The 22,809-nt window shown below is 42.8% G+C and overlaps 1 protein-coding gene across 4 annotated transcripts in view; it reads left to right on the top strand.

The window, feature by feature from the left end:
- The window catches only part of enah (ENAH actin regulator), a 70,179-nt gene that overhangs the window by 19,161 nt on the left and 28,209 nt on the right, over positions 1 to 22,809 (top strand). For all 4 annotated transcript variants that reach the window (XR_003669618.1, XM_028397654.1, XM_028397655.1 and 1 more), the window contains exons 2-3: positions 2,760 to 2,925; positions 5,693 to 5,870. Coding sequence is in view for 3 of the 4 variants with exons in the window: in XM_028397654.1 (XP_028253455.1) it covers positions 2,760 to 2,925; positions 5,693 to 5,870 (344 nt within the window). In the remaining variant the exon portion in view is untranslated. The remainder of the gene's footprint in view (positions 1 to 2,759; positions 2,926 to 5,692; positions 5,871 to 22,809) is intronic.

The raw sequence follows: 22,809 nt of genomic DNA on the forward strand, positions 1-22,809 counted from the left end.
TGGTTAGAAGTGGAGCATTGGGGCCCTTAAGCTGACTCACACACACACACTTACAATGAGTCTCCATATACATGCAAGCCACGGCACATAAAAATGTACAGTCTTGGACGTACGCTTTGCATGTATTATACACATATTACCCAGACACACACACACACACACATTCAGTGTGGTTAGAGTTTGTGACTTAGAACGCTGCAGGCAGAGGCTGTGGTCTCTCCAGTGGTCCTAAACATCAGTTCATGAGAACACGCTGATCTGACCAAACCAAGTGACCACAATTAACAAAACATGCAGCAATGCACTCATTATTTTTTACCACTCACATGTGATTGTTTAAAGTGCCTCCTTCGAGTGGCTGCCTGCAATCAGAGAACCACTGGGGGTTAAATTCATACTGACTACTAGCCATTTTCTCATCTTCTGACTCAGCTAAGCTAGGCGAACCAGCATGTTTTTAGAACTCTGTAGAACCTTCTCATCGTCTACAAATGTCATCATCTATATTATTAACTGTAGCTGCTCCTCTGAGCTGTAGTCTGGATTTTATTCCATTTGCCTCTTCTAAGAGAGATCGAATAATATGCCTCAAGAATATGTAAAAATCCTCAGCTCAGGCAGAGTCATGAATTAATTACTCTACCGTCGTGTCTTTCTGCTTCTCTTCTGTTTCTTACAGCTGGATGTAAGATTGAGGCAAAAAGTGTTAACTCTTAATGCAGCTTTGGAGAGATTTGTGATTTCTTTCTAAGTTCGTCAGCTGCTATAGAGCATTAACACAGTTCAGCTTCTGTTGTCATAATGAAGCACATTAGCAGAGGTGTGAAAGTGTTTGTGAAAGCTGGATGTGTGTGTGTGTGTGGGGGGGGTTTACATATGAATCTGAACAGTGTGTGTTTGCGTGTCCTTGAGTGGGGACCGTCGAGAACAATACACACAGGAGATAAATGTTTCGGAGCTTTATTAAGAAGCTTCTGCTTCTTTCTGAAAGTTATTTAAAATCCACAGTGAGCTGCATGTTAAGTAGCTGCCGCGCGCACGTCTCACTTGACGTTCAGTAAAGTGTTTTACTTCTCAGCAGAGAGCCTCCATTTTCCATGCACTTTTCAAAAAACGCAGGGTGTACGTCTCAGAGGAAGTGGATCAGTCCTGCTCTCATCTCCCCCACATGGCTCTTTACACTCCTTTCTCTTCATTTCCCCAAGCAATTAGTGTCTGTCATTGGTAGCATTTCTACACTTTCTGTGTCTTAATCTCTCATTCTGTTGTGAACATGGCAGTGACATACACAAATGTGTTGTTGTGCCCCCTATGTGTTCTTCTGGCTGGTTTAGTTGTGCTGAATATCATCCTTTTTTCATGTAACACCACCAGAAAATGGTGATGATGCCATTACACCTGCACACTAAGGAAGTTGGGTATATTATACCACAGTGTCACAACATTGGCTGCAGAGACTAGAGGATGGTGATTTCCTCCTACCTCTGTCTATGTGAATATAGTGAATTTGCTGGTCAGAGAGGGACCTGTTACTATAGTAAAATGGTGGAAAAGCTTTGGGGATTTTTTTGGCTCATAAAATCCTCAGCCATTTTTCTGATTCTCTGCCAGCTCATGAAGCATTTGTAAAGTCTGATGAAGGCTGATTAGGTCAGGCGTTTGGTGGCCTTAAAAGTCAGGGCAGGACAGTTCTTCCACACCAAACTAGGAAGACAAGACGACTGCAACTGCCTGGAAACAGGAACATTTTACCACTGTGTTGCCTTTAATATATACAATAACTCATTCAGAATATACTGAATGACAACAAACAATAATGCAAACAATCATCAGCTGAAAACAGAGCAGTTGTACATGGTGTCCATTTACTTTTGATCACAAAGTGTATGCCCTTTAAATATTGTTAAACACAACTAAGTCAACACTGACTTGAAGAAAAGGGAGAAAATATTTGGATAAAGGGAACAAGGATGAACTCTTACATGTAAAGAAAACCAGGACCAGGTGGTTCCTGACCTTTAAATAATTTGTGGGGTAGCAGGTGCAGCCATCACAAGGTACAGAAGGTGCTAGAGGTAGTGTTCATGTGGTGCAACCACGCCAATCTTCTGTCAGGGTGTCATCCGTAAAGTTGTTACACCACCTGCTCCTCTCCCATCTGTGCCTCTCGCTTTGCACTCTCATGTCAGTGCTGTTTAAACAGAGCGGTAAAATATCACTACAGGAACCCGCAGGGATTTTGTTAATGGGAATTTGTACAAACTGAACTGATTGCTAGTTAGTTTTTGTTTGATAAAGGCTTGAAGCAGAATCAGCAAGCCCAAAAACCGGATGACATTTTTCACACTGAAGGTGAAAAAATCTGTTGTTCCTGTGGTGTCTTAGGTGGCACTGAAATATGCTGCACTATTATAAATTAATAAAAACTATTTTACAGTTTGTATTTTGAGTGTGTAGCAGGGTCATACAGAGCAGAGGAAAGATGCTGCTGCGTCTTTTTTTAATTACAGCCGAGTCTCTGCTTTCGGCTTGTCTGCATACCTGTTGCTGCATCATCATTCCAGTTGCGGTTCAGAACATCCTTGAGGCTGTTATAACTTTTAGACAAGGTGTGTGTTTAATCTGAAATGTTTACTTCAAAGACAAAAACAGGAAAAATAAACAACTGTTCAGTTGATATCTGTAGAGATCATTTACTTGTTTTTGTGTGTGTCACAAACAATGAATTTTTCCTTCCTTCCCTTCTCGTCTCCTCACAGTGAACAGAGTATCTGCCAGGCGCGAGCCGCTGTCATGGTGTACGACGATGCCAACAAGAAGTGGGTCCCAGCTGGCGGCTCCACGGGCTTTAGCAGAGTCCACATTTACCACCACACGGGCAACAACGCCTTCCGCGTAGTGGGACGCAAGATCCAGGATCATCAGGTCAGTGAATTAGAAGGAGCTGGACTCACACGGAACACGTTTACTTTAACCCGGCATTACCTCTGAGAAGAAGGATGGCAGAGCTTGCCATTACCAAATGAGAGAATGCATGTGGTATTCATGTTCAACCCTCCACTAATACATGCATTGCATTTAATAGTGTAGGTTCTGTGCTTATCCAGCACTTGCACCAAACTTGTTTTGTTTCCATCTGCTCATTAAAGCACACAGGCAGTGTCTCCTCACACTTTATTTGTGTGAAAAAAAAGACATTTTGGAAAAGAAAGTGAGACACGTTGGCAGCTTGGATAGACAGCCAAACACGCGTGTTCACACATAAAGCTGCTGACCCACCACTGAACCTTATTCCCTAGTCTAGAACTGTTTTCTCCAGCTCTTCTAAATCCTGTGGATGTCAGCACATCCCACCGCCCGCTAAGCTCATGTTCGCAAGACGCACACAAGCAACACGCACCAAAGCTCATGTATGAAGATGCTGAATTATCCACGAATCCTGGAAGATGGAGCAGGAAAGAAGCTCATATGGCTCACAGCTTCAAGTTGTATGGAAGCATACCAAGATGGTCTGATGCCACCATCAGGATGAGACCTCCCAGATTTTTGCCTACAGTATTATGACCAATCCATAAAAGAATGAGACAAAATACACCATCAGGCTGCTAAGAGAAAGGACATTAATAAGTCAAAGAGGACCACCTGAGGCGATTGTGTGACAGCATGTGAGTGATTCTCTTCCATGAGGGCTGCACACACACACTGCCACAGCAACGCCTCGGTATTCTTTGGCATAATATTATTTTCAGTGAGGCCACATAAAGGAGGAGTATAGCTCTTGATACCTTCATCCTCTGCTGCTACTGTCTTACTACAGACCCTACAGGATCCTTGTGAGATTCACTCACAAGGATCTTCACTTCTGAAGCTAGCTGAGCAAAAGCCTCTTTACCAGGCCTGACACATTGAGAAAGGGATGCTTCAAAATGTTCCATGAAATTAATTAGAATTGAGTTCAGCTTAACTTTAAAGCCTACAAAGCAATGTATAATAATGTCCTTATCACTAAGTCAGAGCCCAGCTGTAACACCGGCTCGTACCACTAGTATCCTATTAATAATATAAAAGGAAGCAACTCATTCATAAACACTTTTTTTTTGTGAGTCAAAGTGGCCTCAAATCATTCACTGCCATGCTATTCGCTGTCTTCTTACCTTGTTACAGACCGAGACAGAGTGATTGACAGGTGCTTCATTCAATCACCTGTCACTATTGACTTAAAAGCACCCATCAGTTTCTTAGGGTGACCTCCCAGATGTGTGTGAAGCAACAGAAAGTTCATAATCCTGCATTTTTGTAGTAGAAACTGAGGTTGCTGTTGCTCATCTTTATACAGGTCATGATTCAAATCTTACCGCGTCTAATGAAGAGGAATGATTCTGCAAATTGGACCGTTCCGACTCTGGAATTTGATTATTATCCTGGCACATTTGGTCAAGAATTCATAAGACAGAACTAATAAACGTTACAAACACTTGCCCAAGTGTGAAACCTATAAGCTTTAGAGCAACAGAAAGGACAGATCAGTGGCTGCGTTTATGTTTCTGAGCTTCACACTCAGGCCCCAGGCTGGTTGTCACTGTGTGGCACTGTTATCATAAGATGCACATTTCCTGTATTTATTTCATACGCTGCCATCTACAATAAGCATCTAGAGTTTCTCAGCCTCAGCTCCTTCTTACAATTTCTTGCTGCTTGTTGTAACACCAGCTCCATCAACAGTAAGAGTTACACTTAATAACCATAAAAACTGACAGCAGATTATTTATTTCCAGCGTTAAAATAAATTTCGTCCACACTGGTGCTCCGCGGTATTAGTGCTTGCCCAGCTAATATTGTGCTTTGTGAAGATATTGTACCTTTTTGTCTCAGTGCACTTTAATCCCTCTCTTTCAGTCTTAACCGCAGGGCCTGGTGAGATAAGCTCTGAACCAGAGGGTCCCTGTTTGGGGAATGCTTTGAATTCATTCTCCTATTAGTTTGGAGATGACAGTGATTATGAGATTAATCTGTATTACACATCTTTTCGCCGTGTTTCAGCTCTATCAGACGAACGGAGTGATGTGTTAGTCAACCCCATGTGTTGGCTGTTTATGTTGCCTCAGTTAAAAGTGTTATTCACAGAATGTAGAGCGGACCACAGTGTGGTTCTGCCTGTGTTGAGACCCAGCTTATTTGTCTCAATAACTCAGAGAAGAAGTAGCTTCAGGCATTTCTGCTTGGCTGCGTGCCCAGGACACTGAAATCCCTGATGTTAGCATTGAAAGCACCTAAAACGCAGAGTGAGTGGATCATGAAGCCTCTTTACAAGCAGGTAAAATGACCTCTTTAACACATAATGGGCTGCAGTGTCCTGGTGTTGTTACTCAGTGTTCACTGATGTGGGATGAAGCTGAAAGGTCCGAATCCTCTTCAAGAGCGTATCACCTCCTGAGCTTGGCAGCAGGTGGACAGAGCTGGTGTCATGACTTGGAGAGAAACGGACTGACAGATTGAGACCACAATACTTCGCTTTTCTGTCTGTGTTTGTGCTGCTGAACCAAAAATCTCACATGCCACAAACCATTAAAATATACAGGATCAGACAACCTCCATAGAAAAATGGATCTCACTTCCAGACTGAGCTACTCTCAAAAATGCATGAGCTGTATGTCACTAATCACTTGTTGTTGTTGTTGTTGTGTTTCTGAAGGTGGTGATAAACTGTGCCATTCCCAAGGGGCTGAAGTACAACCAGGCCACGCAGACCTTCCACCAGTGGCGTGATGCCCGGCAGGTCTACGGCCTAAACTTTGGCAGCAAGGAGGATGCCAACGTATTCGCCAGTGCCATGATGCACGCACTGGAGGTGCTTAACTCCCAGGACGTAGGTAAGACTGCCCCAGCCTGTATGTGCTGTTCAGCAACACTTCAGTGCATATACAGTATCATGTAAAGGCCATTTTCATGCAGCCTGGCTAAGCTGCCACTCTTAGAGGTGAAAAACCTCTAAGAATAGGGCAAGCTAGTAACATGTTGCACCACTGCTACATCACTATAATGCTGCATTTCAGTGGTTTTGTTTGTGCAACATTCCCAGTATTCTGCCTATCTAGCCGCTGTCTACACCACTTAAGACATCAACCCCTTCCAGGGTTGGCCTCAGGGCCCGTGCCTTGCTGGTTAACCTCTACAAGGAGGTGTACAGGGAGCGTCCTTATCAGGTGCTAGAACCCTTTAAGCAGGTTCCTCATGGAGAAGAAGGAGTTTGCTTTCAGTCATTACCCAGATTTCATGACGATAAGTGAAAGCAGAGACCAACACAAGGTTAGACTCTTTGTTTTTTTGCAGAGGTCTGCAGGTTTTACCTGTGTCTAATAATGTAGAAATGAAAATGCTGCTGTTGCTAGCTGTGGTTAACCCTGGATGCTGGAGTCACAGAATGACTTGTGAGTATTAAAACACTGAGGAGACAGGAAGCCGTAACACACGGGATGTTTATGACATAAGGGGAAGAAAACAAATAAAAACACATGTCAACTGTAAACATGTTTTTAAATGAAGTAAATTGGGTTTTCCAGAAGCAATGATTAGACTGAAACTATCACCACAAACAGAAGAGGCTGCATTCACTTTCATTTAGCCCTAACAGCACAGCCAGCAGTTAATGATAATGAGATGGTGTATTTTTAGCATCCCTGTGTATAGTTGCTATCTGACAATGAGAGATCGTCTATAAAAGCTGTAGTTGACCACAGAGCTAAGCATACACATGGACAACCTTAGGGCCAGAAGCTGCTGGTTCTCAGGACTCTGTAGGGTTTCGCAAACACACAAATTACACCATCCTCTGCCTGCGTATATCTGCATTTGCCCGCCCGCTGGAAGGGGGGTTAAGAGAGGGAGGTGAGGGGGTGGAGCATTTGTTGCCCAGATGAGTACAGAGCTCGAGTGTGTGTGTGTGTTCAAATTTACGCTCGCAAAGAAGAGACTAATCTTCAGCAAGCAAGGCAAAGGTCACGTGGAATCCTCCCGTCAGCTCCTGTTTTTTAATGCACCAAAGACCAAGCAGAGGTTTTAATTTCACCCTGCCTGTGTTTGCCATCCCAGCATCCACATGATGCTGCACATGATCCGCCATAACCCCACATCCTCGCCATTGTTTGTGTTCGTCCCCGCCTCTCTCCCTAAGCCATGCCTCTCATCGCGCTCTAATCCCATCCTCTAATTAACCTGATAGTGATGCGCTTCATTATGCTAATGGGGCTTGAATGCGAGGAAGAGAAACAGGGAAACAGAGAGGAGTGGTATTCAAACAGAGCTGAAGGAGACACATGACATGACAAGACATGAGCACATAAAGGCAAAAGTAATCCAAGTAATCCGTTTATAAAAACACACTTTTCTGATGCTAAAAACGTCTGTTCAGTCAATAAATGAATCAATACCCAGTAGAGCTGATTTTTTTTTTTTTTTTTTTATTCAAATTGCAATGTGAAACAATGCAATTAGTCAATTGCAGAAACATCAGGGCTTGACATTAATAGTTGTGCACTTACCCGGGGAACAAACTCACCATCTTATTATCAAGCTTGTTAAAAGCTACATCATAATAATAATAATTATACAGCTGGGTTGCAGAATGCCGAATTCGTGTTAATATTAAAGAGTAAAATCTGGTTTTATTTGGAAAATGTCAGACATATTAAGACACACTGAGCTCTACTGAGGCTTCTGTACAGTATGAACTAATTTTACCAGCTAGAATAAATCCTGAGTGGATTGTCTCCGAGGTAAAGATGGATAGTTTTATTGTCAGACTAAAATAAAAATGCATTTAATTATTTGATCAAATATTCCCCTGGTCTACTTCCCCCAGATCACTGTTAATGTCAAGAGAGTGAACCAACATCACAAACCAATAGTCTAATATGCAACTGTGTTTGTTTTTTTTCACATTTAGATTACATTACATTACATTACATTGAACATTTTGTTGTTGAGGAACTAATACAGGATTCAGACATATCCACAGAATCCACAAACTTACCAAACTATTCCATACTTTTTGTACTTTTGTTTTTGTCTGGTCCCTTCCCTCGCTCCCTGTGTGTGTGTGTGTGTGTGTGTGTGAGTGTGTGTGTCTTTCATGCTCCTCAGCATCAGCTATGTCCCCTAGTCACACATCAATGTGCTGCCTGAAAAACATTGCTGAAAGGCTGCAGGGCTTAAGAGACACACAGAGGGACAGTCACACACAGGTGTTTGTGTGTTTCATTGTAGTGATGACACACACACACACCTCTAAAATTTGTGTTTATACCCAATTTGCTAACATATTCCTGTAAAGTAGGTTTTGAATTATTGATATCTTAAGTAAGAACTTATCTTTAACTTTGTTAAATAATCTATAAAGACTGACTGGCAGCAGATTATTCCTATAGCACATCTTAACTATCACCATTAATCGTTATATATGTGCCATATGAAAAAAAGAGAGGCAAAAACAACAGAGAACACAGTGTTTAATTTCACTTCCAATAGATTAATAAAATGTTTGACCTCCACATTCTTTCCAAAACAGGATCCCATTAGAATATGACTTCATTCCTCAACTCCTCCTGGTATAAGCTGTAATCTAAAACCTCTAATAAAAGAGCTCAGATCCACTCAGTGAACGTTTCTCATATTTTGTACTATTGTCACCACACAACTCGTAAGGTCAGCTAACTGAGGCTAGCATATTAGTTTTAACTTCACTTTATCTTGACGCTGTCTTTTGTTATCCTAGTAGAAGAGTCTCGCTAACAAAGAGCCACAGCCGAACGCTTCAGCCTCAGGCGCTTCACTTCTCTTAATTTTCTCCTTCCTTGCTTCTTCTCGCTTTCTCCTCTCCATTTTTTTTTACCTCACTTGAATGACTTGATTTCCCCTCAGCTTCCTCTCTGTGTCACTTTATCATTCCTCTCACGCTGCCTTCCTCCTCCTCCTCCTCCTCTTCCTCCACGCTCCCCGCTCCCTGCCTCAGCGGTGCAGTGAGCTGCATACAGAAGCCAGGGGAAGGCGACAGGGTTTCCCCTTTCACCCCACTGTTTTGCTGCTGTATTTCTGTCCTGACAGCTGCTCTCGGTGGCGCCTATTCCAGCCGCGGTCGTCCCTGGATGTGAAATCCCTCGTGACACGCGGGGTTCACCCTCCGTCACTCACTCGGCCACGGTGACATCACTGACATTTGACGTGTTTGTGCAAGAGTGATTCGGCGCAAGGTTTTAATGATCATCTTGGCCGTGATGTGGCGCATGTGGCTGCTCGCCATGATCACTATACTGAATGTTCACATAAAGAATATGAGGGATGAAATGAGGAAAGTGGACTCTGTGATTTTTGTCGTGATTAACAGTGCGATAGTACTTTAAACTGGCTATCTAGCCTTTTATCTAAAGTGCTTCACCGTAAAATAAAATTCAGCATCCTAATCTGTGCAGCATTTTCCCTTTAAAAGTCCTGTTCAGTAATCGATGGACACATAAATTGCAGTGCAGACTGGTGAGGACAGTTAATTAGAATAAGACAAACTGCAGGATGAGCACAGTAATGGCAGCCATTCATGGAAGTAGCTTTCACTTTTTAGGCCTGATTTATATGGTGTTGCCTTCCATAAATTAAAGGTAATTAAAGGGAAATGCACTGCCCCTATGAGAGACAAGACAAATGTGAAGGAATATTTACGTTGATCATATTATAGATTAATTAAAAACCTTAATCAAAGACATTATACATGCAAATAAAGATGTTCACCTATAGGTGAGAGGCTGCTGGTGAAGGTTAATACACCATAATTATGCATATTATTAAGTCTTGGTACAATGTAAATGGGTATAAATAAAGTATGGAATTTGATCTTTGTAAAATCCAGGTCCTTGATAGAAAACATCCAAGGATGGCGTCGGGAGGATTTTGGTGTTAATATTGATCATATGTATGCAACTTACAACTCCCGAGGGGAAATTCTTGTTTGTTACAGACACATAGAAGAAAAGATAATTGAAATATGAAATAGAAATATACAGTATAATAAATATCTAAATACCTAGACAGAATTTAAATCCCTGAGTTGTATCTAAAGAACATACTACTGTATAAAAACCTTTACATAGTAAAACCTTTACATGACATGAATGTACCAGTATGAATGTACAGTGTCTGAGTGACTGTCACAGTTCAGAGTTCAGTAGTTTGATTGAGACAGGCAGGAATGACTTCCTGTGTCTCTCAGTGGTGCATCATGGGAGTCGGAGTCTGTTGCTGAACGAGCTCCTGTAGCTGGTCAGCACAGTGTGGAGCGGGTGAGAGGGACAGTCCAGTATAGTCTTTATTTTGGACCACGTCCTCCTCTGACACACCTCTGTCAGAGAGTCCAGTTCCTCTCCCACAACATGGCCGCCTTCCTGATGATTCTGTTGAGTCTGTTTATGTCCCTCACCCTCAGACTGCTGCCCCAGCAGACAACAGCATACATGATGGCACTGGCCACCACAGACTCATAAAACATCCACATCATCGTCCTGCAGATGTTGAAGGACCTCAGCTGCCTCAGAAAGTAGAGGCGACTCTGGCCCTTCCTGTAAACAGTGTCCACGTTCTTACTCCAGTCCAGTTTGTGGTCCAAGTACATCATCATTCTTGAGAGGAGAATCTCCATCTTGCACTCTTCTCAGTGCCACAGTGGGCTGCTGTCTGTGGCTTTGCTTCACTGGTTCTTTAGGTTTGTCAAAATCAGAATGAGAAACACTGCAGTGAAAGTCAGGAATCATGGATTGAGATGTAAATAGAGGTGAATGTGCAGTAACCATAAGGTTGGCAGTTGAATCCCCCAACCTGGTTGTATGCTGATGTATCGTTGGGCAGGACACCTACCCCTAATTTGCTGTTAGCTGCTGTATTGGTGTGTGTAAAGGAAACCATTATGTTGTTTGCATGCAGTAAACATGTTGCAGGGGTCACAGCTGAGCTTTAATCATTAAAACTTAAATATACCAGACACTGGGTTACACTGTAGCAACTTGCAGGAGCCATGTCAGTGTGTCTTCAGCTTTTAAGGACCTATTTGCTTCCCTTTTGTGCGCTCTCCATAATTTTAGAGGGAGATGCTTCACAAAAAAGGGAGCACGTGGCGATCAGGTGGGATCAGGAATTGCAGCTGCTTTGATGTCTCTCTTTGAAGTTCCGTCTGACCTGGATATTCACAGAGGCATTTCTTGATTATGTCAACGGTAAAAAGGATTCAGATGGAGCTGAGGAACCATACCGTTTCCAGTGTTGCTGGTGTTTGGCTGACACAGAAAACCAGCTGAGCATCACAACACCTTTTGAATCGTTTTGTGAGCTTCCCACAGTGGCAGGTGAATGAATTTTGGATCTGAGCATGTGTGTGTGTGTGTGTTCGTCTGAAGCGTGGAGGAATGTGTGAGTAAGCCATTGAACAAAGCACAGAATAGTTTCCATCTGAGAGAAGCCAGTGGATTATAGCCCACTGCTGACACATGGAAAGTGTGTGTACATCTATTACAGCTTAAAATAATGTCTCATCACTTTGTTGATGGGTTGTATACAGCATGTCGGCGCACTTCCTGTGTAAACACATAGCTCTGTCATCATCTGTCACTGAAAGCTGCTGCATCTCATCACTGGCTCGACTCAGTCATGGTGATATAACATAGTTTTGAGCCTGTGCATGGACAAGGGGACAAGGGGAGTTATTCTATGGACACATAGAATAAAAAAAACCACACTTTTATTTGTCTGTTTTCCTCTCTTTCTCCTAAAAAGGCCACAGTTGAGAGGGATGGTCAGGATCAGGAGGGGGGGGGGGGGGGGAGAACGGGTCACAGGCCGCCGGGCATCTGTCTCTGTTGTTGTCTGGCCAGTAATCCGCTGCTGTCAGTGCAGGGAGACAGAGGATAGAGAGGGGCAGAGCAGGGAGAAGAAGTTACTAATAGAAAGGTGAAGTGACCTGTAGAATGCAGACGGGGTGGATGGATACATTTTGTGTATTAAAACACTAAGCTTGGAACGATGCATCCATTTTCATGATGCAGACAGGATAATGACACTGGCATCCTCAAGCATTTCATCCTTCATCCTGCCGGCTCAACCCCCTCTGACTTTTATTTATTTTATTTTATTTTTTTTTAAACATAGCCTTGATGAATAAAGGGTCAGAAAAACAACGCTGTCCTGGCCTGACCTGTGCTGTATTAGACTTGTGTGAGAGCCAGCAGCCTCACTGCTTATAAAAGCACTTTTGTGTGGAGGAATGTGACCAACAGCGTGATTGCCTCATCTGTCGTTGGGAATCTATGCAGTGCAGCAGATAATTTATTTTTATCTGGGTGTTCATGTGACCAAAAGTAAATGGACACTGTGTGTAAATTTATTATACTGCTGGTCTGCTTTTACCTGTGAAGGCGGGAAATCTTCATTGGCAGTGGAACATGTCCTATAAATGTTCCAAACATCCATTCATTAGCTAATTGTTGCAGCTTTAGATTATATAATGTGTACTTTGATGGTTATGCTGTGTGTTTGTCTGCCTGTTCTGAGCTTGTCACTCTTCATCAGACTTTACAGCTGCTTAATTGACTGGATGGGGAACTAGTAAAAGGGACCCAGCTGTGTATGATATGACCTCCTCATCACCACTTCATCTGCCACAGTCTGTTGGAAGTATTAAAAACTTTCACATAAGATTGTAGTCAGTGTAATACCTCTGACTTCACTTCATTACTGAGGTGAATAGCACTGACAATTAATCACACAATGAGCGTCTTCTGGCAGCCTGCCGGCCTAATTCTCTCGTCTGTTTGTCTGGACGGCAGCACTGAGACTTGGCAGAAGCTTGTCTCCACAGAGACATGTGAAAAGTTGCTAACTGGGGATCATCATTTATTTTCAGTCTTTTACCGTCTCTGCCAACGCCGCACCATGTGGCTCTCGGATCTTTTGAAAGCTTTGTGGGGGGGGAGGAGGAGGAGGAGGGGCTGAAACCTGAGAGAGCAGGAGGTGCACAGAGGTAGAAAAAAGGCACAAGCACACGGAGTCCCATAGAGACAGCCAGCCGGAGGGAGTTTGTTTTTGAAGGTCATGGGGGTGAAAGTGTGGTGTAAACATTTAGGGGTTCAACTCCCCCCCACACACACACACACCAGCCGCGCACCACACCAGTCTGGCATGTGGTTTTGTTTGTTGTACCGTGACAGCGCGTGACCCTCCCTCCCTAACTCTGTCCATCTGCCCCACTTTTCTATTTCTTGATGAGCTCATGGTGTCTGGCATCAAAATGCTGTTTGGCTAAGTGGCAGAGTGCACAGCTGGACAACAGCAGAGAGAGAGACTTCCTCACTAGAAGAGGAAGAGCAGTAAGTAGTTAAGAGAAGAGGTGAGAAGGAAAAGGACAGGTCGTGTGCAAAAGGGAAAGAGAAAGTTGTGTCAGAGAAAGGTTTAAAAGGGAAGAAAGACAGAATAACTTTAAGGAGCTAGACAGCCAGAAGGTTGCTTGTTTATTTGGATAGAACAAGGACTTCCTTTAGGCCACATCACAGAGGTATCCACAGATATGCCAGCTGCAGCAAGAGTTCAGCGATTCCCCCAGGATCGACAGAAGATCAGCCGTGCTCAAATCATTCTAAGGAGTGAGTAGTCAACCTGACAGGAGGGGTGATTTGGGATCTATGTGTGTGTGTGTGTGTGTGCAGCACTGCTTTGTGTGCATCTTTCATTTTGTTTAGTTTGATCAGCTTTTTTTTGTCCACATTGTTTGTGGAATATGTGAAAAAAAAATAGTAGACGATATAAAAGACGCTTAAAGATGTCACCTTGGGCTATTGGAAGCTGCTATTTATTCCATGACAAAGAAATGGATTAGAGTGCCAAAGTTTTAGAGTTCTTTATGTCTGTAAACAAAGTGTTGATGTGCATTTTTAACATTTTAACCATCCTCTCCCAAGAGCCTCAGCTGGAAGCTCCGACGAGCCTTCCCCTGATTGGCCACAAAGTCGCCTTGTAATTCCATTGGTGGAGCTGCACGGTGGTTGTCATGTAGCAACAGTGTAGAAAGGCTGGAGGGAGGACTGACCACAGTTGCCATGGTGTCCTCATCTTTGAAATAGAAACAAGTTTAATTGTACGTTTGCCAACGTGTCTGTGTAGGGTGTACAAATACTGACAAACATATGTCACTAATGGAATATATAATGAAGTGTAGTGCATGTCATGTCTAGCCTAATTCCAGACCTCAGAATAGCTCCCTGCAACTCTAGTTCAGGGATGCAAATATGTGTGGGGCTGCACTTTTTTACAGCTGGGCACTACACACAGAGTGTTGTAGATAACACAGAATAACTAAAATTCTTAATCATAAAATGCTTAAAGGTAGGGTAGGAAATTCTGAAAACTCAGAGTCAGCCAGATTTGGAAAGTAAACACACGCCCATTTCTCTCGGAGCTCACCCCGAAGCCACGCCTCCCAATCACATGGACGCGCATTACCTGAAGACGAGCTGCGGTCTGTGACTTCGGCCATCATGCACGTACCTCTCTGGTGCACGCAGAGCAGGAAGAGAGTGACAACCAGCCAATACTCTGCGCAGGGTCCACCCGGAGGATTGGCTGATGTTTTTAGTGTTTTATAGCTTCCACAGATGATTCATATTCTTCGTTTTAATGCAAAACTGCAGAACTAATTGGTTGCTATCGGATTGTAAAAAGAAGTTACACTAAAATAACAAAAAGTGCATCAGATGAAATCTCCTACCCTACCTTTAATATATTTGGTGTGACACATGTCGCTTCTCACCAAAGAGGCAATTGGCCTCTAAGGGTCAGCACTAATGCTGTTGTCGAGCCCCACGCCTACACAAAAAGCAACAGTGATGACGTCAGAACCATAGAAAAACCTCTACTTTAAGATGTCAACACATTAGTGCCAATTGAAATGCCACACTCGGTCATATTCTGATAATATGGAAACAAGTTCACAATATCACAGCGCGTTTGTTTACATACTGTAAATAACCAAGATGCATTTACAGTGTGTCTTTGTCCCTCTAACGGACAGTGGTTCACCTTTAATTGAACATACCTTACTTGTCTAGAGTGTGTCTCTCTGACTGTGTTTTCTGAGCCGGAGTGGTTGCTACAGAAAACACCAAACATCCTCAACTTTTCCAAAATCTCATGAGGAAGTAAACAACACATTCAGTTAAACAGCCATGACCGACCAGCCATCTTAACTGTCATCACTGCTACAAACATCCACACACACCACAAGACTTCGAGTCACACTAAATGTTTCCATCCTTCAGTCTTTGGCCAATGACCAGTAACAAAGCCAGATATATACAAATTATAATGGCTTTCCCATAAAACAAATCAGCTGTGCTTCCATCATGCTTTCGACTGAATCGGTTGAATGTACGAGCAGATCCCACTGATGAGTGTTGGTGAGGATCTGTAGGAGCCTGCGCGTATGTTTAGAAATCAATAAGTTTGTTGTTTTACTCTCTTAAATGATGCCTTATTTCATATCTTTAGTTTAGTCTCCCTCCCTTTCAATAGCTCTTTTCTGCAGTCACACCAAACCCAACATTCCTCCATGCGTGACATGCCGCTGACCATAATTGCGTCTTTGTGGAGATCTCTAGAAGCTGCAGACAGGCACCAGTAAAGCTCAGACGGATAAAATATCTCAATAAAATATACTTCTAGCTGTGATGATGAATTATTTACCGGTGGCACACTCACTCCTCTCCATCTGAAATAATCTGTGGCTGTCTCTGGGAATTTAGAGCTGACAAAATAAGCTTTTTTTCACAATTGAGCTTTCACTTCCAGTTTTGAATGATCCGGGACTCATTTCGTCACCTCCTCCTGTGCTGCTTTCCTCATTTCCTCGTTTTGTCTTCTCCCCAGTTCATCATGTTCTTTTCTCTCTCTCTCTTTTTTTCATTTATTCTGGCTTTCACAGGGCAGAGTTTATGGAAAGCTACACCTGATGCACAGCTCCTCATCGTTTGTTGCTGTCTGGTTGTGTATCTCACACACTGTGGTTCAAAGTTTTTGGTGTATTTGTTGTTGTTGTTGTTGTTGCCATTAGCCCAGTGAGTTGACGATGAGTCATGCAGTAATATATAATTCATGGCAGTATTGGTTTTGTGTGTCGAGAAGATGCTCGTGGAGGAGGCTGCGGCTAAACAGAAACATTTCAGGGAGCCATTTTCTGTGTGTCCACATGCCTTAAAGTTTCCAGAAATAGAATTTGAATAATGGTATTAAATGATTGTTATTGTCAATGTGTGCGTCTAACTTTGGCAATATTTTAAACAAGACCTTTTTCAGACTTCTGACTTTATTTCATCTGTCCTGCTAACAGAAAAAGAAACCTCTCATTACCATCCGTCCATCTTTTGAACCCGCTAGTACAGGGTCACAGGGGGCTGGAGCCTATCCCGGCTATCGGAAAAGAATACCAACATCTAATTCATTTAAACTGAGCCTCTCTGCCCCAATCAGATACTTTACAAATTACTTGTGTTATAGGGTCAACAAACTCAGGAGCAAAGCTGTTTGGCCTTTGTATTGTTAGCTCACTAAGCGCAGCTGACCTGCCAGCAAACAGGACAATGGATCGCTGTAGGCTAGATTCAGCCAAAGGTCTAGTGCTGATATGGTCAGAACGTTTGCTAGCAACGACCAGCTATAGCTTAAATTCATGTCATGTCTTCATTTTATTGTTATTTTGATCATCACAATTAGTAACAACACAACAGTGCAGAGTAAGAGTAAACAACCGAACTCGCAAACTGCAGTTTACTTAACAACCACAGGTGTCACTATTAATAAGAGGGTTTCTCTTGTTGTTGACTCTAACCCTCTAATAAAATACCTGCATGTTTGCCTGAACCCTTTAATGCCATGCACCATGCTGCTCCACTTGTTGCCGGGCAAATCTGAAACTATAATAAGTGCATGTCTGCCGGTTGTGTCACTCCTGACATACGAGCCTCCTCCCGCTGGTTCCGGGATCATCCCTGCCGTGTCACTCAGATATTCTGACAGGTCAGTGGGTTGGAGTCAGATGACCAGCAGTCATCCATAGGGTGGTGATGGAGATGCGTGGCTGGGCAGAGGTGTAGATGTCGTTCTAGACATGCTGACTCCCATGATCCCCCAAAATAATCTCCCAACATGTAGGACGCACTGAAGGAGTCAGAGACAGGCACAGATGGAGGCAGTTCTCACTGGACCTGCAGCGACTTTAATCTCTTGCTGATCTGTCGGTAATAGGATTCAGAGTTAATTAACATATTAATTAATGTGCTTTCAGAATCAGAATCAGAAATACTTTATTGATCCCCGGGGGGAAATTGTTTTCGTTCCAGGTGCTCCATATATACTCAAAAAAGACAGAAATACAAATAAGGTAAAGTAGTGAGCGTAAAAAATAAAAAATATAAGATAAAAACCTAATAAATTCTAAACATTAATGATCAAGTCAGAAGTCCTGAGATGATACTAATCCTGTGTGGCTGTTTTTTTATGATCTTTTTAAAACCTTGACCTTAAACGGTTAATAGGTAAAAGAATGAACCAGGAGAATTTCATCCTCACTTGTTACAAGGAATACATCAGTTTGTTTCTCATCTCATGAATTATTTAACAGGTGTCCACAGGCCCTGATTCTTTAGAAGTTGTGGATTTAAGGAAAAGTATAATGAAGTCTTTTATAAAACTGAAAAAATGAATCAATGTCCTTTAAAAGTACTTAAACTAAAAAAAAGTCTTCAATCCAATCCAATAATAAATGAAGGAGTAAAACTTTTATTCACTTCATCAAGTCCTTGAAACTTCTTGAATCTAATGGGGAAGTGAAGGAGCTTTCAAGTTCCTGCATAACTGAAACATCAGTAAGGTTGGCAGAACAAGGCCGCTTTAATGTAATGAAGTCAAAGATGAGGTTCATAGTTTTGAGGGGTGTGGACACAAGAGGACAGAGAGATCAATTGATGAGAAGCGCTGGAAGCCTGGTGCAGGATTTAAAATAAGTCTGTGTGTGCCAGGTAGCCCATTTTCCCCAGCCATCTAATATAAAGGTTATTGATGGCATGTTCTGGTCAGGCTGTCAAAGAGCCGTTTAGCAGGAAGCACATAGGGAGAAGGCTGGGAGGCGACCTTTAGGCAGGCATACCAAGGCAGGCAGAGAGGAACCTACACCAAAGAGTCTTTAGGAACGGTCGGTGGCCTTATGAAAAGATACCATTTTGATAAGAAGTGAATCATTTTATGACTGACTGTGTGCAACCATTGACAAGATACATGACATAATCATGACAGATTAGTACAAAAAGGGCGAGACTTGATTCAACAAAAAACAACAGTGGATATGTTGGCTTAATGTGAGGCCATATGTGCGACCTACATATTAGCCTTTTTATCATTTTGTCTACATGTAAGAAACAAACCCAAAGGTCATTTCTGTGAGCAATTTACTGCAACCCACACAATGTCCTTTATTGCCAGAGGAAAACTGTATGGAGCCTCAAAGTCTTCATAGGGACAAAGCCAGGATGGATTAGGGATGTCCCGATCAGGTATTTTTGCCCTTGAGTCCGAGTCCAAATCATTTGATTTTGAGTATCTGCCGATACCGAGTCCCGATCCGATACTTTTAGGGTTCTCTATAAAGGCAAATAGCAAGTCGCTCGTTGCAGCAAAACTTGTGTGTGTGTGTGTCTAGAGCGCTTCGCCCTGACTGTTCATTGCTGTCTCATTAACTGTGGATTTCCACATGTGCGTTGCCAAACTGCCCACAACACATTGCCACCAACTTTAAATGCGTCAGCCTTCCCAAGCTAGAACATTTAACACATGCAGCGGCTCATCAAGGTCTCGAACCTAGGACCTCTCGCACCAAAGGCAACTGTCATACCCCGACACTACAAGACATAGAGCCACCCTGCACAGAAGGTGTTGACTTTGACAGCCCTAATAAATATATATCCGAGTCCTGATCGGGAGGTAACGTCCGATTCCGATCGAGTCTGAAATCACGTAATCGGGCCCAATTTCCGATCATGTGATCGGATCGGGACATCCCTAGTATGGATGGACCTAACTATGACAGCCCTATAACCATAAAAGTGTTGTTATTACAACATGAATCTATATTTCCTTTATTTTAATCCCAGTCTAATTAAACCATATTGTTTTTTGCCTATAATCTAAACCTGTACTTTGGATTGTATTCAGAACGTTGAATCCGTCCCGTGGCATCCTTCATGCTTCTATACATATCATGATCACGTAACTTTCTTTTTCCTGCATGGAGAGTTGCATCACGAGTTCTTGCTTTAGATGCTGTCATCCCCTTTGACAGCAGATCTTGGAGGATGACATCATGTTGTACATGACAGTGTCTTTAAAAAGCGTGTCCTTCAAATCCTGCTGCGTGAGGCGCTCTAAATAAACCTGTTTTGGACGTTTGTCTTCGCAGTCAGGTTGACAGTTGAGTGAAGACAGTTGGAATTTCTCCTTTACATTTTTCCAGTGGAGTCTGTCTGTGATCGCATCTTTTAGGTCTCAGTGTGTTGAGTTACTGGCTTCAGTTTCCCGCTGGAGCCACGCATGCTAAAAATGTACGCAGTCATGATACTGCAAGGCCCCTATGGATCAAAGTGTGCACCAAAACAAGAGTGTGAGCTTCATAAATTATTTATAACCTGTTTTAGCCTGAGCGTGTCAGACAGATTGATGGATGTGAGCAGCGTGAATAAAAGCTCATCCACTGCAGAAACACATAAACAGGAACACCTTGACCTCTTAGCAGTGTCAGCTACTTACTTATGGAAACATTGACGAATGGCAGGTTTGATGACAGGTTGTATCTCTGCTGGTAAAATAAATGGCCTGGTGGGTGAAACAAAAGGGGGATGACCCTGTCCGATCATTTCCACACAGCCGTTTGTCTTTTCATCCTCACCCTTTCTGTGGAACAAAACAATCACTCCAAACTTATAGATTTGTACAGTCTGTTTCAATGTTTTTCAATATTTGAATCATCCACATCCCCATTTGTTTTCTATTAAAAGCGGCTGTGCAAGATCTCAGCTACTTTGTGCAAATCATCAACATCCATCACCAACTTGCTGCCATTGACTAGAAACACATTTTTATCAATCTAAAAGTCAATCATATATCATTACTGTTTAATGGCAGCATTCAGTATTTGGACAGGGCAGCATACAGTTATTAAAGGTAGGGTAGGAGATTTCATTCTGATGCACTTTTTGTTAAGTTAGTGTAACTTCTCTTTACAATCCAATTAGTTCGGCAGCTTCGCATTAAAACGAAGAATATGAATCATCTGTGGAAGCTATAAAACATCAGCCAATCCTCCGGGTGGACCCTGCACGGAGTACTGACTGGTTGTCACTCTCTTCCTGCTCTGCATGCACCAGAGAGGTACGTGCATGATGGCCGAAGTCACAGACCGCAGCTCGTCTTCAGGTAATGCGCGTCCATGTGATTGGGAGGCGTGGCTTCGGGGTGAGCTCCGAGAGAAAGGGGCGTGTGTTTACTTTCAAAATCTGGCTGACTCTCACTGAGTTTTCAAAATCTCCTACCCTACCTTTAACCCTAATTGCAAAGACATGACACTTTTATTTGCTATTACTGCAGCTTGATTGGACCAAAAGTCCAGCAGTGATAGTACAGATGGGAACATCTGGACTTGCAGACCTGAGAAGAGGTTGTGTTGTTTTTCTGCATCGTTTTTTTGTTTGTTCTTTTTAGCAGTCTCTTATGAGCCTTATATGAGATCCTAAAGAGAAGAAGATGGGATGTTCACTGTTAGCCCTTTGCTGATTGTTTAATTTGAAGGTGCCTTTTTTTTACACACAGAAATTGCAGATTGAGTCTTTCCAAACAAGGGTTATTGTGACCCACAGATCTTGCTGTGAACTACTTCCTGTATTTTCCTTAGTTAAATAGAAGGTTTCTTTGTGTATGGGTGGAAGCAGGAATGTGGTTTTTCTCACTAAAGCTGACACTTTATTAACACACGGGGTGTTGATTCAACATCCCTAGCCCTACTAAGATAGTATGTGTAGTTAATATTTGTCAACAGGCCCTGTATATGAGTTGAAAACTCAGACATTGATTACTCAAACTTGGGCTCTGCTATCTGCTTATCGTATCATAAATTTTATATAAAAAAAACATCACACCATGCATGCTGCTGTTTTCCACACTGGTAATGATATTGAAGGCAGCAGCGTTGCGTCCTTCTCTGTATCCAACGTATGAATAATAGATTGGATCCAGGAAGTACAAACTGGCCGGCCAACCCATCAGGTAGAGAATGCTACCACATCCTGCGCACAGCTCTCACTCTCTCTCTCTCTCTCTCTCTCGCTCCTTCACTATTTTAGTCTCCTCCTTTTATGTTCCATCAGTTTGTTTTCTCCTCATTCTTTGTCTGCCTCCTCAGCTCTCTCTCTCTCTTTCTCTCTCTCTTACTCACTCACTGACTGCCTCCTCTTATGTTCATCCATCCCTCCCACTTTCTGCCTCTCCCCTCCTGCTCTTTCCTTTGTTTCCATCAATTATAATCTATTGGAGAAGTGGCACAAAGAGAAACCACACCCGGCTTTTTCCGGCGTCATCTTTAAAGGTGTACCGTCAGGATATGAAGGCATCAGATTACACAGGATAAAGAACTTCAGCGGCTGCTGCAACAGAGGGAGAATTTTGTTTTATTAAGAATAGTTTTTTAATCTTTTTTTATTTATTTATTTATTTGGGATGGAGCTTTAGCTCATAACCATCACACTGAGCATTACAAACCTCCAGCGGTGTGGACAATGCAGAACTAAAGCACAGGAAATTGGGAAAAAAAGAACCTCCGGACAGAGCAATGGTTTTATATGTGACCTCCCAGGATTGTACGGGAGGAGCGGGCGACAGGGTGGCGGTCGCTCTCAGGCCCGGTAACGGGTCGGAGGGGGCGACGCACAGACTGTGGCACTACGTTTGCTGCCAGAGGAGGCCCACGCTGACGCTGCCTTCATGTAAGTATATGGGAGTGATGGATGCCGGCTGTGGCTGTGCTGTGGGACGTCACAGTTAAAGGTTAAAGTTACTTGGGAATATAGTTGTTTTATAAGATGTTTGTTTTCAACCTCCTTCTTTTAAGGACCCCTTCTTATGGGGTGTCTTAAAACTTGGATACCTCTCTTTAGACTTCTCTTGGCTCTGTTTCCTCTTGCTTTCCTTCAGTTTTCTGTCGGATGGTGTTTTTGGAAGCGGGTCAAACCTAAGTGCTCCTGTCTCAGGTTATTGAATTACTTTAGATCTCTGAAGATCTTCCATCTCCCATTTTTAAAAGCCAGTGGATTGACGCCACAGTTTATAGCCATATGCTATCATGTATGATTAGTGTAGCATTAATTACAGTTGATGAAAACAACAATGACAGCAAATGTGGTTCATGTGGTTCAATGTGTATCCTGGTGATTTCATTCAAAGTCCTCCCTCCTGAGCAGCTTTAAGGGGGGCCGTTGCCCTCCAAGGCTGCTGTCTGACTCCTGTCATTAGCACATAAGCTCTATTAGAGCAGACAGTAACACAATTACACCCACAGGCAGCGGAAGATGGGAGACAAGAGACCATGTCAGCGATTACAGTCCGAGATATTGACTGCCTGCAGACTAATTTGATAGCATTACCATTCAGCCTGTGCAAGAAGGAAACCATCAAGATGGTTATAAAGGGAGA

This window comes from Parambassis ranga, chromosome 24 (genome assembly GCF_900634625.1).
Source record: "Parambassis ranga chromosome 24, fParRan2.1, whole genome shotgun sequence".
Lineage (NCBI taxonomy): Eukaryota > Metazoa > Chordata > Actinopteri > Ambassidae > Parambassis > Parambassis ranga.